At 46.9% G+C, this 18,355-nt stretch overlaps 1 protein-coding gene across 2 annotated transcripts; it reads right to left on the minus strand.

The window, feature by feature from the left end:
- Positions 1–1,468: 1,468 nt before the first annotated feature.
- On the minus strand, positions 1,469–15,671 carry RPS19 (ribosomal protein S19). Of its 2 annotated transcripts, XM_029578506.1 has the most exons (6): positions 15,523–15,669; positions 12,378–12,448; positions 11,272–11,372; positions 4,462–4,645; positions 3,870–3,924; positions 1,469–1,537 (listed from the first exon to the last, which is right to left on the minus strand). In XM_029578506.1, exons 2-6 carry the CDS (start codon positions 12,446–12,448, stop codon positions 1,511–1,513), a joined length of 438 nt encoding a protein of 145 aa, XP_029434366.1. In that variant the 5' UTR covers positions 15,523–15,669; the 3' UTR covers positions 1,469–1,510. The 2 variants fall into 2 exon arrangements, with proteins under 2 accessions (XP_029434366.1, XP_029434367.1); XM_029578507.1 differs by lacking the exons at positions 1,469–1,537; positions 3,870–3,924 and adding an exon at positions 4,000–4,057 and having other exon boundaries at positions 15,523–15,671.
- Between the last annotated feature and the right edge of the window lie 2,684 nt (positions 15,672–18,355).

Raw genomic sequence — 18,355 nt, forward strand, 5'->3', positions numbered from 1 at the left:
AATGGGTTATGCAACCTCTTCCGGGCTCAGACCCAACTCTTTCTAAAGCCCAGGCTCACTCCCTCCTTATTTGACCAACACCACCACTGTGGTTGTGCCCGTTGGCACCTTATTCGGTGCCTGTTAGTCTTGGCTGTTGTTGGGAGCAGCCTAGAGCTTAGATTTCACCCATCTGTGAGGACTCCCATCCTGCTTGTCCTAAGAGAAAGCACAGTTGCTTACCTGTAACAGGTAAGGGGACAGCAGGATGCTAGTCTTCAGGAAACCCACCCACTGCCCCACAGAATTAGATTCTCCTGCATTTTGTTTTTTTCACTTGTGAATTTTTTCTATGTTACAAGACTGAAGGGGGACCTCACGTGGACACACAGATAGTGGCATGCTGGGCATGCTCAGTGTGCCAGGCTCCATCTAATGATGTCACCCATCTGTAAGGACCAACATGCTGCTGTCCTAGGAGAACACCTGGTACAGGTAAGTAACTGTGCTTTATACAACTTAGTCTCTGCTTACATTACAGTTGGCATATTTTGTATATAAAAGACTGTTTTACAGATCCAAGAAAACAGGTTCTCTGTTGTAGGCTGAAGGCTGGCAATTGCCCAATGGGCCTGGAAACATTTAATTAAATTTGACAAAGTCTAAAGACATTTAGCAAAGTTCAGAAATACACAGAGGATGGAGAGAGTGTCCCTGTGCAATTCTGCATCATTCTAAATTTAACTAGTTACAAAACCATCTGCTTCTCTCCCTGCCCCTGCAAAGCACCTTTCCTAAGGCAGATCCAAGTACAAGGTGAGTGAATAGTGGGATTCAAGAAAGCCTGGGCTCCAGCTGGAGTATTTTTGGCCCCAGGGACCAAGGCTCTGGGTCTGCTGTGAGATGCCAGGAGCTGCAGTCAGGCTGTTGGAGGAAGGGGACAAGCAGAGATCACAGATCTAAAGGACAAAAATAAGAAAGCTTGGACACATGCAGAGAAGGATCCTTAGTGGTAGCAAAGAGGAAGAATGGTGGCTGCTTCCAGCTACGGGATGAGGGGACTAAACCCACATGTTCTTGATTGGTGGAGGAAAGTGGACTAGAGGGGGCTGGGGTCTGCACTTTTAGGAAATTTGACAGCTGTAGTTAGGTTTTGCAAGGTTTGGGATAACCCATCTATGAGCAGGAGAAGTAGTACACTCATTCCCCACGCTTCTCAAACTTAAAAACAGGCCTTTGCATTCCAAATACAATCTGCAAAATACCCCACCGACTGGACCCTCTAACGGGGGTGACAGGATTAGTCTCCATTTCAAAGCAAGTTCTGGATGCAGGCAGGCGGATTAAACCAAGCCAGCTCGGTTGGTAATGCTGTTTCTCCAGAGACAAGCCCCTCACGGCAGTTGCTGCATTTTACAGTACAGGAAGGCAAAGAAACACTGAGACATCTGTAGAGATTACAGGTCCACTGAAACAACACACAGAGCACTGATTTACAAACAAATTTCTGTTTATTTTCCTGGACCCTGCTTTAATGTTTTTTGCTTGCTGCTGCAACCTGAAAGAAAAGAAAATAGTAAGCGAGGTCAGCAGTGCACACAAGTGAAAAATCAGCAATGCTCTGCACCCTAACACCAAGTATTAAAGGCTGTGCAAAATGATTTCCAAAACTTGTCTATGGCAAATACCTGCTCTGCAGCCCACTTTACTGATAATTTCATTTTCCTTAGTGTAGACAGATGGACTCAGGACCAATGGGTTATGCTCCCCTGCCAGCAGATGGAGACCGAGTCAGGTTTCAAGGCTGACGTCACCCTAGATACATCCCCTGCAGTGACCTCCGCCCTTCAGTATTCTCTTCAAAAGCCACTGTGGACTTACTATTGAAAATCTTGAATACAATTTAATAACTTGATTAAAACCCGGTGACCGTAACTGTACTCAACCAAATGTAAGCGCTGAATCCCGGCCATATTACAGATGCCCTGATCTAGGGATTGGATCACGGTTTACCCATAACCTCTTGGAATTGAGATTCACCTCATGAGTGATTCCTTGGCACCGTTCATGGGCAGCTGTGGGCGGGATGCTGAGTGCATCTGTCTACACTAAGGAAAACAAAATTGTCGGGTAAGTAATTTCTCCATTTCTTAGCGTGCAGCCAGATGGACTCAGGACCAATGGGATGTACAAAAGCTGCTCTTGAACCGGGCGGGAGGCTGCCCGTGGTCTGGTTAGCACTGCCTTCACAAAGGCTGCGTCTTCTCGGGCTTGGACGTCCAGGTGATACAACCTGGAGAAGGTGTGCAAGGAAGACCATGTCACTGTCAGACTTCAAGTCCTGCTGTCGCTCCTTGTGACCTTGGGCAAGTCACTTTACCCTCCATTGCCTCAGGTACAAACTTAGATGTGAGCCCTTTGGGGATAGGGAAATACCTACAGTACCTGAATGTAATCCACTTTGAAGCGCTGAAAACAGTGCGAAAAGCGGAATATAAATAAAAAGTAAAATAAAACCTAAGCTCCCGTGATCACCTCCTTGATCCAGTGGGCCTCGGTAGCTCACAAAGCTGCTTTGCCTCGTTTCCTTCCCCTATACATCCCAGATACCGTCCTAACAGCCTACTGACCTTTAAGTGGCGGAGGAGGCAGTGGTCTTCCGAGTCCCTGCGTCTATCTAGGGATGGTAAGGAAATGGACGAGTTCAGGTGGAACTCCAAGACTGCCTTTGGCAAGAAGGAAGGGACGGTGTGAAGCTGCAACGTTCCTGGAGTCACTAGACATGACAGCGCCTGTAGTTCAGAGATGCGATGAGCCGAGCATGTGGCCACCAAGAATCCAGTTTTCAGCAATAACAGGTGTAGAGACAGAGCGTGCAGTGGCTGAAAGGAAGGCCCTGCTAGGAAGTCCAATACTAAATTGAGGTTCCATAGGGAGACCGGCCACTTTAAGGGTGGTCGGAGGTGTTTAACTCTTTTTAGGAAACTGGCCAAGTCCAGATGTGTCGACAGGCAGGCTCTGTTCACCTCGCCTCTGAAACAGAGAGAGCAGTCACCTGGACCTGCAAGGAGTCGAGGGACAATCCTTAGCTCAGGCCATCCTGAAAGAATTCCAGAATCATGGGGGTCGTCCAAGGGGGCACCCCGCGTTCCTCACATCAGGCCCAAATATTCTCCAGCTCCACACATAGGCCAGGGCTATCGAGAACATTCATGTGCTGAGTAAGGTGACTATTACTGCCACCGAAAACCCACACTGTCAGGTGAGCCCTCTCGAGGGCCAGACTAAGACAAAACAGAGTTGAGTCCTCGAAGGATCAGACCTTGTTGGGGAAGGTCCCTGTGCGAGGGGAGACGAAGGGGACTCCACATGTCTGCATACCACAGGCATCTGGGGCCACCAGAAGGACTAATCCTCTGGGGTTTGATCTTGTGAATGACCTTGTCCACCAGAGGCCACAGCAGAAGGTGAGCAGTAAGTCCTCGTCAGGGGAGCACATAACCCATTGGTCCTGAGTCCATCTGGCTACACGCGAGGAAAATGCTCATTAGGTAGTGTTACCAAGTAAGAGACGTAAGCATTAGATTGCACTAAGCTCTAAATACTACAAACATAACTACATTACTTAAATGTAAACAGCAGATTTAGGGAACCTGCTCTTCATCTCTTAACTCTGAAACAGCAGAGGACGAGATATTACAGCAGGTGCTGGCAGCCCCAGGGGGACCCCTGTATCTCAGGCACAGCACTGAACTACTCATAGTCCAGAGAAACTATTTCTAATAAGAAAAGCATTTTCTAGCACTTTTATGAATGCCCCTTTACTGGAAACCCAGCAAGGTTAAAGCAATTGTCAATGCAGGGGAGAGGTGGGGCCTGTGAGTTATTACCTGCCCGGCAATTCTGTCCAAGTCTCTCTGTCCCTGAGGAGTCAGTTTGCGACCTCTGAAAGAGAACCGGACACATTCTGCTTTACTGCAGGTCACTGCAGTGCACGACAGGCGTAAGCATCGGTCAGGACTCACCGTGCTGCAATCACACTCGCACTATGCCAACATTAACCAATGCTTTTATGTTGCTATAGGAAGGGAACATCGGAATTAAACGCAACTCAGTGACCAATGTAACCAGGATGCAATCATCTGCAAGCAAAAAGTCCAAACGGCAGCTCTAGTTGCAGCAGCCTTTCACTGTTCTATAATCCAATTGTAGTGAGAAAAGGATAATCATGGAAAAGTGCAAGAGTTAAGAGACACACACACACAGACCCCCACACACCCAGACCCACACACACCCAGACCCACACACACCCAGACCCACACACACACCCAGACCCACACACACACCCAGACCCACACACACACACAGACCCACACACACACACAGACCCACACACACACACAGACCCACACACACACACAGACCCACACACACACACAGACCCACACACACAGACACAGATGCTATGCAGGAAGACTTTACCCATTGGGGTCCTTTTCCACCATCTTCAGCCCCTCCAATGCCTGCAGCACTCGTCTGGCCACACTCTTGGAGCCTCGGCTGAAATGGCTGGGCATTACCCCATTGCGCTGGCGGCCACCGTAGATCTTGGTCATGGAGCCTACTCCCGCACCGCCACGAAGATACAGGTGACGGGCTGTGGAAGCTGCAGACAAAGCAATCACCTTCAGTTCCAAGCCTCAAGCACAAGCTCGCATTCACACACATCTTTTATTTATTGGGACCTACCAGCTCACTCCTAGCCAGGCCAGTTTTATTTTAATCCCGAGTTCCACCCCAGGAAAATTGCTTCTTACCTGCTAATTTTCATTCCTGTAACACCACAGATCAGTCCAGACTCCTGGGGTTTGCCTCCCTGCCAGCAGATGGAGACAGAGAAAGTTTAAACTGATACTGCTACATAACATGTGGTGCCACCTGCAATTACTCAGAATTGATCTGTACCCAAGCTTAAAACAGCAAACAAATCTATTCCATACCAAGAAAGAACCCAGAATAAGCAGACAACTCTCCACATCAACACATCGGGCAGGCTTCTGGACTGATCTACAGGAATGAACATTAGCAGGTTAAGAACCAATTTTCCTACCCTGTATGTACTCAGATCAGTCCAGACTCCTGGGATGTACCAAAGCACCCCTATTGAGGGTGGGACCAGGAGAGTCACCAAAGACCTGGCCTCCAGATCCCATACACCCAAACGATAGTGCCTTGTGAAAGTGTGCAGTGACTTCAGTCGCCACCCTTCAAATTTCCTGTGGCGAAACCAGTTGAGCCTCCGCCCACAAGGCCACCTGAGAGCGCGTAGAATAGGCTCACAACCCTTCACTATATAACCTAGAATCAATGGTCCCCTTGAGCCACCATGCGATAGTAGCCTTAGATGCCTGAGAACCTCTTTTCAAAACAAAGATGTGATCCGACCTCCGAAAGTCATTTGTTACCGTGAGATATTGCAGCAATGCCCTCTGCACATCCAAAAGCTTAAGCTCTCTTGCATTAGGTGCAGAGGAATCCAAGAGAGGAAAGTTGGAAACCCCACTGTCTAATTCACATGAAACGCTGATACCAACTTAGGCAAAAAAGAAGGAACCATCCACAATGACACACCAAGTCCGAAATTTGAAGGAATGGATCACAGCAGGCCAATGCCCATAACTCAGAAATCCTCCTAGCCACCAGGAAAACGACCTAAAGAGTCAAATCTTTACGAGTCTCTCTTCTGAGAGGTTTGAAAGGCACCTCACACAAACCCTTGAGGATGAGATTAAGATTCCAGTACGGACAAACTTTCCTTACCAGAAGATGCAAATTCTTTAAAAAACCCCCCCCCAGAGAAACCGAACCACAACCGGATGAGCGGAAAGAGGAACCCTCTACTCCCCCCCCCCCCCCCCCCAAAGACAACCAAGAGCAGCCACCTGGACCTTCAAAGAATTCACAGCCAAACCCTTGACCAGACCCTCTTGAAGAAAGGACACTGTAGAGTCTACTCGAACCCATTAGCGATATACCAGGACTCAAACACCCTGCAAACCCTCACATAAGAAAGAAGTGGACTTTCTCCTGGCCTGCAACAGCAAAGCAATAACTGCTTCAGGGGTACCCCCTACACCTCAATCGCCGCCTCTCAAAAGCATTGCCACTAGAGAAAAGTGAGCAGCCTTGTCTGAAAATATGGGGCCCTGGTGAAGAAGGCCTGGTAGATGACCAAGAATAGCAGCCCGTCCACAGCCAAGGTGACCAGATCCACGAACCACAGCAGACGCGCCCACCAGAACTATTTCACCCATGCATCTCTTGATTCACTGGAACACTTTACCCACTAGAGGCCAAGGAGGAAAAACAAAGCAGAACTTCAAGGCCAAGGCACCACCAGAGCAGATGCCCTTGGCCCCATGCTCCCTCCCTCGACTAAGAACAGAGCCACCTTGACATTCTGAGTTGCCATTACATCCACCTGGGGCCAGGCCTACCTCTCGCAGTTGAGCTTCATCGCCTTCTCTGACAGCTCCCACTCTCCCAGATCTAGTAACTTGCGACTCCTGAGATATGCGACTTTGCTATCCATCCAGATGACACTCTGCCCAAATAATCATTTCTTGAGCCTCCTGAGCCACTGCCCAACTCTTGGGTCCTCCCTACCGATTGATGTAGGCCACCATCATCACATTGTCCGACAGGACTCTCACTGACCAACCTTTGACCAAAACGGCAGAAAGGCAAATAACGCTAAACGCACCACTCCGGTCTCTAACCCAGGGCTTCCCAAACCTGCCCTGGGGACCCCACAGCCAGTCAAGTTTTCAGGATATCCACAATGAATATGAGCTACATTTGCAAACCATGAGACTCTGTATATGCAAATTGATCTCATGCATATTCATTGTGGATATCCTGAAAACCCAACTGGCTGTGGGGTCCCCAGGACAGGTTTGGGAAGTCCTGCTCTAACCAATTGGTAGACCAGGAAGCCTCTGTCACAGACCAGCAGCCTTGAGTTGACTGCTGCCGACAAACCGCATCCCATCCAGACTGGCATTGGTACTAAGGATCACCCAGTCTGGAACCTCCAGCTCCACACAAGCCAGACGAACTCAGAAGCCACCAAGATAGACCGTTCTCAAGCGACAAAGGAAGGTGAAACTCCTCCAAGAGCAGATTCCATAGAGACAAAAAAAGCTCTCTGTAGGGGCCTCATATGTGCGAATGCCCACAGCACTAACTCCAGGGTTGAAGCCATCGAGCCCAGAACCTGCAAATAATCACAGACCTTGAGCATAGACAACCCCAACAATCGACAGCTTCAGAACACGCTCTTCCATGAGAAACACCTTGCGCCCCAGAGTGTGGAACCGGGCTCCCAGATACTTTGGGGACTGCGACGGAACCAAGTGACTTCACCGAGTTTACTGCCCAGCCGAACGACTGGATCACTTTCTCAACTAAATGATGGGAAAAATCCTCCGACTTTGCCCTGATAAGCCAGCCAACTAGATAAGGGTGCACCAGAACTCCTTCCTGACTCAAAGCCAGCAACCGATCCAAGATGGCTGATAGCAACACACACAAGGAGTTGAATCGGTATAAAAATGGACTTTATTGAATCTTGCCCGACTCTGGCCGAGTTTCGCTCAATGAGCTGCCTCAGGGGCTTAAGAGCCACTTGAGTTGGCTCAGATTAGCATGGATCTCTCATATCATACTTAGAGAAACATCAGCAAAAACTGACTATGAAATCTGTTGAATCTGTTTTTACCAATGGAATCTGTTTTTGAATCAGCCACTTTTAACAGCAACCGCTGTAAACGCAATGGTGATTCAGTTCTACTCGCTGCTCAACACAAAATAGTGAGCGCTACATTTACCCTTTTCAAATCCAGAATTGGATGAAATGTACCTTCCTTCTTTGGAATGATGAAGTAAATGGAATACCTTCCTTTGCCTCGCTCTCCTCGAGGAACCTGAATTACCGCTACTAGCTTCTGCAACCAGTCCAGTGTCTCTCGAACCACAAGCTGCTTGTCTATGGGTCCGCAAGGGGAAATTACAAACAAGTCTCAGACAGGCCGAGCAAATTCTAATGCTTAGCAGTCTCTTACTTAACTGAATACCCACTGATCCTTGATAATTTTGGCCCACTCCCTGTAAAACTACACCAAGTGACCTCCTAAAATAGGAACAATGGAGTGAACCAGCCTCGCCTCATTGCAAAGACTTAGACCTGGCTGCTCTACCACTTGTGGTGTCTCAGAAGGGTCTTCGGCCCTCTTAAAAAGGACTGACCCCCAAGACTGGCCAGAGAGAAAACTGCCTCTGCAGGCCTGCAGCTCCTCTTGCCGGGCAAGACCTCCTATCCCAAAGGCAGGATCTAGTCTGAAAAATCCTCTTGTCCTTAGGCTCATCTTCAGCAACTTGTCCACTTTATTTCCACCCAAATTCATCAAGTGCTTCAGGTCCTCACCAAACAAGAGTCGACCTCTGAAAGGCAGAGACCCCAACTGAGACTTGGACGGCACATCCGCTGAAAAATTACTTAACCACAACTGCCTGGCTGATACGGCTGACACCATAATCCTAGAGGTCGTCCTTACCAGGTCATACGGAGTATCTGCCCCTTAAGCCACTGCTGCCTCTAGATGCTCAGCATTACTTGCTTCTCCTCAAAGCTTTGAATTGGCATCCTGAAGCTGCTGCACCCAACGAAGACAAGCCCACTGCATAAAACTGGAAAAATGACACCTCAAAAATCTTGAGATGCACCTCCAACTTACAATCCTGAACATATTTTAACGCCACAGACCCCACAACCGAAAAAATTGTCTTCTTGGTAACAGCCGCATCAATCTTAGGAAAGGAAAGCAAATCCAATGTCTGCTCAGGCAAAGGATAAAGCTTTGCCATAGCCCTCCCTACCCTTAAACCGGCTTTGGGAGTACCTCACTCCCGATCCACGAGCTTTTTCACAGATTTATGATAAGGGAAGCTCTTGCTGGATCCAGCAGTCCATCCAGGACTGGATCAGTCCCCTTCCAGATCAGAATCCTCCTGTGAAACCTTGACCCTGAGCTCCTCCAAAACCTGAGGAATCAATGGCCCTAGCTCTTTGAGAAAAAGCCAAACCACCTTAGGGTCATCACCCTCAGAAACTGGGATCTCCTCAGGATCATCCCAGATTCACACTAACTGTATCTGGATCAACCATCAGATCGTGCGCCAGAGGCATCTCTGGAATCTCAGGAGAGTCCTCCAAGCCATCAAAGCCCAACCTCTCGAGACAGAAACAGACCCAACAAGTACTGGACCAACGCACGCCACTTTCTTCAGGTCTGAACTGGTTTAGGACCCAAAACCTTGGAAGGACAGGCTGGATCAGCCACCTTCTGCTAAGCCAAATAGGCCTCATGCAGCAGCAACAAAATCTGAGGAGAAAGGTTTGGGGGCACCAGTCAAGCACCAAAAAGAACCAGGGCCAGGCAAAAAAGGACTACCTTCCTCCTCCTTGAAGCCCGAGCAAGCCGGGGAAAGCCTCGGATGGAAACCCCCCTCCCCCGGCGCAGCCCAGGCCGCATGATTTCTCAAAATGGCTGCCGTTCACTCGCTGATGCAAACCCTGTAGTGTGGGAGGAACGGGGCGTGCAACAGCCTCCGGACCAGACTGCCCCTCACCACCAGTGAGCAGACAATTAAGGCGCGGCAAACTGAGCCTTAATCCATCTCTCCGACGGCAGGAAACTTACGTCTGCCCCAAAGAAGCCACCAATGCTGAAAACAGCGCTGAACTCTCCAGCCGCCCAAAACAGAAGAGGCAGGAAGCCGGACGAGCACAAATATACAGGTTTCCTGCCTTACTTTTTTTTTTCTTTTACTTTATTCTTAGGTTGGAACACGGAGGGGTCTAAAAATAAAAGGAGACAGCCAAAACCAGCTATCTTGAGCCTGCAACCGCCTCAGTAGCCTCGTGAAGGGGAGGATCTGGAGCACCAGATTTACACCCCACGGACGCAAGGATCGAGCATACACAAGGGTCCCTAACCCCCGGCTCGTCCACCTCAACCCTTTGGGAGGAAGGCTCATAACTTTAAAAAAAAAAAAAAATTGTGGTTTCCTAACTGCGGGTTTTGCACCATCTACCATCTGGAGGCAGAGAAATACTGAGGAACTGCAGGTGGCACGCGGGGCTATGTAGCAATATCGGTTTAAACTGTTGGCAGGGACGCAAAACCCAGGAGTCTGGACGGATCTGGGTTTCACAGTCTGCTTTGATCAATACAAAATATGGCACAAGCAGCACCACAACACAAGAGATGAGAAACTGGCTGAAGCCCGGGAAAGGCGAAGATACAGGAGAGTTCAACGTGCACAGACCTTTCAAGAGAGAGTTCTTTGCAAAGAGATGCAGGAGTGTGAAGGATAATTCTTTACCTCTGCTGCTCTGTGAAGGTTTTGCACTTACGTTATCATCCACGGTAGAAAAAGTAAATCTTCACCCCAGGAGAAGATCAGTTGCTCCAGAACAGAGTAATTTGCTTAGAAACTTTTTTTGTTGTTGTTGTTTTATTTAAACACAACATAAGGGGCACAGCAGTCAATACTGCCACAGTATGATTTCCCCAAGCCTCCTCTTCTCTTTGTAAACATTTCTCTCTCCTGAAAAGTTTGCATTGTTTGGGGACACTTTTTGCTTGCTTGTACAAGAGCTCTGTTCCCATTTTTTGGGCAACTTTCTAGCTGGTGAAGGACATGAACAGTTGAAGATCAAAACCCATGATTTTGGATTTGAGCAACTAAATTTTCTGTGGCAAGGAATGACCAGGGTGAAAAAGCAAAACCACAGTCACATGAAACAGCACAGAGAGCTGGCCCAGTGGCAGTGCTGTGTCATAAAATCCCTGGGAGCTGTGAACGAAGGCTCAGGGTGGCAGATCCCAGCCCTCCTTCTGACTGACTGAGCTGGAAGTACAAAGGAGCAGCACAGATATGCCATGTTCTTGAAAGAAGTTCTGACTTTTCAATGCTTTGCTGCAGCTCTGTCTGGAAAGGTCTTACTATTTGCATTTTATCAGGCTCCAAGTCATTTCATTCTGAATGGGACTAGATAAATTTGTAGCCACACAGGCAGGGCAGAGCAATTTAAACCCCAAATAAACAATGTCTGCTATAAAGCTAAGCAAGCACAATTACAAAAACTTGTCTGTAACTTCCCAGGTGTCCTGAACTCCTCTAACCCTCCATAAAGGCTGCATTAGGAGGGGGCCCAATACCTCTTACCAGCTCTAGTGTAGAACCAGTTCTCATCATAGGGAGCCAGTTCCTTGTGTTTGGCCAGTTTGACTGTATCCACCCATTCAGGAACCTTCAATTTTCCAGACCTGTATACAATGCAGAAGCAAGTGATTTTCAAAGCCAAACATACATTTTAATAACAGTCTCTTGGATCAATGCTAGTTTACGCATTTATGTTCCAAGGCGTATTCTGCGCCTGGCAAACATTGGCCCTACTTGAAGTTCCTTTCTTCCAGACTGTCTGTGCTCAGTTACAGGCCCTGCTTTCTGCAATGTCCTTCCTACTCAATTGAGATCTATGACAGACCCTGTGCTATTTAAGAAACTGTTAAAACTATTCTTTTAGGAAAGCAAGTTGTTTGGATTTTCTGTCATAACACTAGTGTTATAGTTTTTTGCGGGTTTTTTTATTTTGCTGCCAGTACTAGTTTTAAGTGTTTTTAATTTGCTATTTTCAGGTTATTTTCATTTTATGTTATTTTACTTGTTTGATTTTATGGTTTTATGATATGTTTTCCTTGTAAACCACCTTGGATCATGGAAAGAGTGGAATATACATTTTAAAATAAATCTTTCTAGCTGCATTGGTGCAAGAGTTGATACAGAAACAGCATAACAGACTATGGATAGCTTGTGCACCTCAAATCACATAACTTGCTTTTAAGTTAGCAATGAAAGGTGTGAGAAAACTAAATCAACAGACCCTAATCAGTCAAGTTTCACATCAATATCCTCATACATGCGAGCATACACACACAATAACTATAAACAGCTATCACTGTGAAATCTCAGAAAATAGTGGAACTGGAAAAATACTTATAAAGACAACAAGCACAACTATTTCAAGTGATCTGCAAGTAATTACTTGCCTTAAACATGCTGCTTAAAGTAAGGTGCATAGAAAACCATGGAAATTCAGACACCAGCACATGCACTGTCCAGCGCTCACATGAGCTAAAGCAACTAGAAGGGCTCCAAAAGCAGCAGAACAAGTCGAGTGGGTTACCCAAAGCAAGCGTGCCTCAGAACCTGCACTGTCCAAATGTCATCACACAGGGAAGGCTGCAGGAAGAGCAGAATAAAGTACTCACTTTTTCAGGAAGGCAGACAGAGCTCGAACAAACTCCTGCTGGTTCACATCTTTAACTGTAACACCGGGCATCTGGAAAACAAAAGCTCAGCATGAACAAAAAAACCTAAAGCCAGCCTCCCTATATCAATATTCAAAAAGCTACTTCTTATCCCACCCATCATACGACTAGATATAAGCAGCTCAGGACATAGACAAAACAAGAGTCTTCAGGAAATTACAGAACACATGATTAAAATGAACATGGCTATGATAAAAACAAGGTTTTTAATATTTAAGAAGTGGATTATTTTTCAGTCTGATTTTATTTTTCCATGTACACTATTTTACATAGTCATTTTATCTATTAATGATATTTAAATGCTGACTGTAACCCACCTAGCACGACTGGGTTTTTATAGGCCAGCTAGAAATATCTTTTAAAAAAAAAAAAAAGACAGGACTTGAATATGGCAAAGATAGGACATAAACTAACCAATTAAAGAAGGCTATTCTAGGCACCAAGGGCCAAACTCAGAATGGAGAGCTGGAACTGGAGAAGAGCACAGATAAGAACAGCTTGCAGGGATGAATGGAGGTCATGAGGTGTACAGGGGGAGATAATGAAGGCATTTGGAGGTGAGCAGTAAAACTGGATGGGGAGTCAATGTAGCAACTTAGTTAGCAGGGTTACATGGTGGTAATAAGGAGAAGCTGCTACATCCCGCTGGTTTATGACTGAATGATGTTGGTTATGCTAAAATGTTTTAATATAAAATTCACCCAAGGTGAGATAAAAGGCAATAAACCCAACCAAATAAAAAATAAGTCACGTGACTGAATTTTGATCTGTAAGGAGTAGACTGCAGTAGTCTAAGCAGGAGCTGAGCATAAAGACACGGGGTTTGGTAATATGTACAGAAAGGAAGGGATAAAGTTTGCTGATATTTTAGTAAAGTTTTGGATATGTACACAGAAGTCCAAGATGATCCCAAGGCTGCAGGCAGGCTGAGGGAAATGGGAAGATGTTTATCCACAGACTTAGAAAGAAGGGGAGAGGAAGTGGGAGGAAAGATAGTTCACTCTTGGCCATGTTAAATATAAACAGGCCGATGCAATATCGTGCGCTCAGGCTAGCACACATCCATAACATCTGATGCAATAAGGGGATCAGCACGTCCAAACCAGCGCATAGCTAATACACTTAACACATGTAAATGTCATGTTGATGAGGCTATTAGTATCCCGGATGTAAAAAAATAACTGCACCTGATGCACACATTTTAACCCTCAAAAATGTAACACCAAGCCAGAGCTGGCGCTGTTTTGAGGCGCCCCAAAACCTGAAAAGAAAAGCAGAAGATACTGCTCATCTATGGTTCCTCCGACTTAATATTGTTGTGATATTAAATCAGAGGTACCACAGAAAGCAGCAACATAAAAAAAAAAAAGTCTTCACGGTGATCAGGCTGGAAACATTCAATTTACAAGTGTCCATATCCCTAAACCATGCACAGCCACATCTCCTGGGTGCCCAATGCCAAAGAGGCATTAGAGACGCACAATTTAACACTAGCGTGTTCCTTTTTAGCACAGCAGCTCATCTGCCTATTACATCCAGCACCCAAGAGGTGAATGTGTGCATGATAAAAAAACACAGGCGTCCAGTTTATTGCAACAGTCTGAAAGTGATTCTGGGATATCATTACTCTCACATAATCATTAAATGCGCACACTTTCCCTACAAAAAAAATTCATACCATGTTTTCAACTCGTTTCTCAGAATCAACCTGTTTTCTTAATGCAAACTTAATGCCTTCACACACCAAGTTGCATATAACCTACCTGTTCTCCCAAATTCCAAATCATTCAACTATCCTGCAGTGACACTAACCAAAAATGTTGTTCTGGCTTTGTTTCTAAGTCCCTATGCTTCTTGAATCAGAATAGAATTTTGCAGGATCTCCTATTTTGGCTTCAGTGCGTTTTTTGCAGTCCTTCCTCACTTTTTTTATCCATTTGAATGATGTCTCTTGCACAAAGTACAAGAGAAGAAAACAAACAGTAAGGTAAGCCTGAACCAAAAATCTGTGATCAAAGAAGAGCAGACAGAGTACTAAAGACTTAAGATACAAATTACAAATACAATTTGAACACATCAGCAGCAATTTTTAATAAGTTCCATGCAAAACCAATGGAGTCTACTTTCCAGGACACACACAGATATAACTGGAATAAAAACTATTTCACGCACTGAAACTTGTGTGGTTTTACTAGAGCAGTCAGTGGTCTTTATTGTAAAACAATGTAAACATTTGTATCCTACAGGAAAGGATACCCAAGGAAGATACAACAAACATTTAAATACCTCCAAGGATCCACAGAAAGGAGGCTCTAGAATGAGAGATCATGGAATGAGTGTGAGCCTCGGGAATAATCTAAGCCAGTTGCTCCCAAACCTGTCCTGGAAGACACCCAGCCAGTCAGGTTTTTAGGATAGCAAAAATCTGCGTGCACTGCCTCCATAGCATGAAAATGTTCTCTCATGCATACTCACTGTGGCTATCCTGAAAACTTGATTGGACGGGGGGTCTCCATAACAGGTTCGGGAACCTTTTATCTAAGGAAATATTTCTATACCGAGAGGGGAGCAGAACAGTTTTCCAACGGAGGAGATGGAGAGAAGGATGGTGTCTGAAACCAAGAAAGCACGGGATAAACACAGGGGGATCTCCGAGGAAGGGGCAGGGATTGTAAAACTGAGCAGATGCTGTGGGTGGGCAGACTGCCTAGGCCCTAAGGTCTTTGCCTGCCATGTCTCTACCTTTCTATGGAATCAGAGGCATAAACAGGGACACAAACATGGCCCCCTCTTAAGTTGCCTTCCCCTCGGAAATAGCTTCAATGACGATAACCCAGATTTCCAAAGCCGCGAGCCTGTGCTGGGAAGGAGACCGCGGCGCAGCGGGGAGGTGAGAGCGGGACGAACGAGGAGAGGCCGGGCCCCGCGTGGGAGACTAACGCTAGCGGGAAGAGGAGCCGGGCCCCGCGTGGCGCAGGCGCGGCCCGTCCTGTCCACTTCCACGGGAGGGCGCAGGAAGGCCGGGCAACACCAGCAAGGGGCGCACCGACGAGGCCGGAAGACTGCCCGCGCAGCGCCGCCTCACCTTCGTTCTATCTCGCGGCCGCTACGGAGGCAAAAGGGAGCAACGGGGTCTCAGCCTCGCTGAAAAGAGGGCCTGCCAGAGCTCGCGAGACTTCACTCGCCCGGAGAACGGAAGTGCAGAGGGAGGCACCGCCCAGCAAGGGGAAACGAGCCGCCGCATTGGTCAGCCGGAAGGGAGAGAGAGCGAGAGCGCGGAGACGGATCCATAACGAGGCTCGCAACGCCTTCACGCCCAGAACTTCCTCTCCGGAACAGGAAGTCGGCAGCCTGCAGGGGAAGAGGGGCAGAGCGGGGCGGAAGAGGTTTTGATGTGTGGGTGCCGGAGTGGGACAGAAGTAAAAAGCAAGAAATGTAGACACGGTTGCGGAGTGGAAGGCGATGCTTGGCTCCGGACGCCCTTGACTTCTAGTTGCTGGTCTGCTATGGGTCTTCAACCCCAGACATCAAGGGAACCCCTTGATATGTGGTTTATGTGCGGTTGCTGTTTTTAGAACCACCGCTCTGTGGCTGTCCTCTTCTACAGCTCCCGTATTTTATTGTTTTATATTTTATTGAACAACCCCTTTTTTTGTATTTTTTTTAATATTTTTTATCCTTTGTTGGTGCTTTTAGTTTTCCCGGCGGCCTGTCCGACCCACTTATGAAAATGCTTTCTTTCAGAATACTTATCTGGAAATGCTGATTGCTGCCGCTTTCTATGGGTTCGGATACGTCTGCCCGACAATGGCCATGTTTCGGGTTATTCAATAAAATATAAAACAATAAAATACGGGAGCTGTAGAAGAGGACAGCCACAGAGTGGTGGTTCTAAAAACAGCAACCGCACATAAACCACACTTCCAGGTTCAAGCACCTTTTAAGCTTATAACCGTATGCTCTATGGTAACACTTTATATTTATTTCCTGCCTTATCTTCTTTCCAGCTTGTTGCAAGCTTCCAAGTTCTCTTTCCCTGTTGATTGTAACTTTGACCTATTCCTACCTATTGTTATCTTTCGTTCACTTGAAAATACTGTAATCATGAAAAGAGAATTTGCTGCGTATACAGTGGCTGGGAGAGCAAAAACTGGTGTGGAGTGCAGGGATGGTCGATACTCCTTTTACAGAAGAGGATGTCTGGGAAGAGCTGGGGAAACTGAAAGTGGACAAGGCCATGTGGCCTGATGAGGTTCATCCCAGGATACTGAGGGAGCTCTGAGATGTGCTGGTGGGACCGCTGTGTGACCTGTCCAATAGATCCCTGGGAACGGGAAAGTACCACAAGATTGGAGACATGCGATGGTGGTGATCCTGCTTCACAAGAGCGGGAGCAGAGAGGAGATTGGAAACCACAGGCCAGTTAGCCTCACCTCGGTGGTGGGAAAATTAATGGAGACTCTGCTGAAGGATAGGATAGTGACCTATCTACAGGCAGGAGGATTGCTGGACCCGAGGCAGCATGGATTCATCAGGGGAAGGTCCTGTCAGACAAATTTTAATTGAGTGAATAGATAATTGGAAGAGCGCTCGATGTGATCTGCCTGGATTTCAGCAAAGCTTTTGATACAGTCTTGCATAGGAGGCTTGGAGTAAAATGAATTTGGTTACAAACTGGTTGACGGAGAGGAGACAGCATGTGATGGTAAAGGGAACCTAATCTGAAGCGAGAGCGGTGTTAAGTGGAGTGCCACAGGGATTGGTTTTGGGACCAGTTTTGTTCAATATCTTTGTGAGTGATATTCAGGAAGGGATAGAAGGTAAAGTTTGTCTATTTGTGGATGATACTAAGATCTGTAACAGCGTGGACAAGCCAGAAGGAGTAGAGAGAATGAAAAGTGGACAAAGATTTAGCAGCAGAGATTCAAAGCCAAGAAGTGCAGTCTTGCATTTTGGGTGCGGTAATCCAAAAGAGATGTATATGATGGGGGGTGAAAGACTGATGTGCACAGACCAAAAGAGATACCTCAGGGTAATAGTGTCTGGCGATCTGAAGACAGCAAAGCAGTGTGAGAAAACAAAGCTAAAGCCAGAAGAATGCTGGGCTGCACAGAGAGAGGAATAACCAGAAGGAAAAAGGAGATGATAATCCCCTTGTACAGGGCCTTGGTGAGGCCTCACCTGGAGTACTGGGTTCAGTTCTGGAGACCGCATCTCAAAAGGGACAGAGACAGGATGGAGGCGGCCCAGAGAAGGGCGACCAAAATGGTGGGGGGGGGTCTCCATCCAATGACTTATGAGGAGAAACTGAAGGATGTGAATATGTATAACCCTGGAGGAGGGGAGGTGCAGGAGAGATAGGATGCAGACCTTCAGAGACCTGAAAGGTTTTAATGATGCACAATCGACAACAAACCTTCTCCATTGGAAAGAAATCAGTAGAACTAGGGGTCACGAAATGAAACTCCAGGGAGGTCGACTCAGAACCAACGTCAGGAAATATTTCTTCACGGAGAGGGTGGTGGATGCCTGGAATGCCCTTCCAGAGGAGGGGGTGAAGAAGAAAATTGTGAAAGAATTCAAAGGGGCATGGGATAAATATTGTGGATCCCTAAAGGCTAGAGGATGGGAATGAGGAAAAGGTGCCTGGGGGTAACCTGCATGGAGAGGCCAAAAGCAAGTTTGCTTACCGAAAACGGTGTTTTCCGTACATAGCAGGATGAATTAGCCATGCTGTCTGGGATGTCCTTCCAGGATGGCTGGATGGACCTTGACCAAGCTTTGCTCTGTGTACAGCTGCATGACCTTTCCCATGCGATGCCATCTTCTCCTCAGTCTATTCCAAAGCATGCATGTGAAGTGGAGACTGTCCAGGGAGTTCATCTTGCTGTCTATGGAAAACACCATTTAGGATCAGC

This window comes from Rhinatrema bivittatum, chromosome 15, assembly GCF_901001135.1.
Source record: "Rhinatrema bivittatum chromosome 15, aRhiBiv1.1, whole genome shotgun sequence".
NCBI lineage: Eukaryota > Metazoa > Chordata > Amphibia > Gymnophiona > Rhinatrematidae > Rhinatrema > Rhinatrema bivittatum.

Coding starts and splice junctions, on each gene's coding strand:
- RPS19 (XM_029578506.1), bottom strand. CDS start 12,448: ATGCCCGGTGTTACAGTTAAAGATGTGAACCAGCAGGAGTTTGTTCGA. Junction 3,925..4,461: donor GTGGAAAAGGACCCCAATGG/GTAAAGTCTTCC, acceptor GTTCTCTTTCAG/AGGTCGCAAACTGACTCCTC. Junction 1,538..3,869: donor TGGACAGAATTGCCGGGCAG/GTAATAACTCAC, acceptor CTTTTCTTTCAG/GTTGCAGCAGCAAGCAAAAA.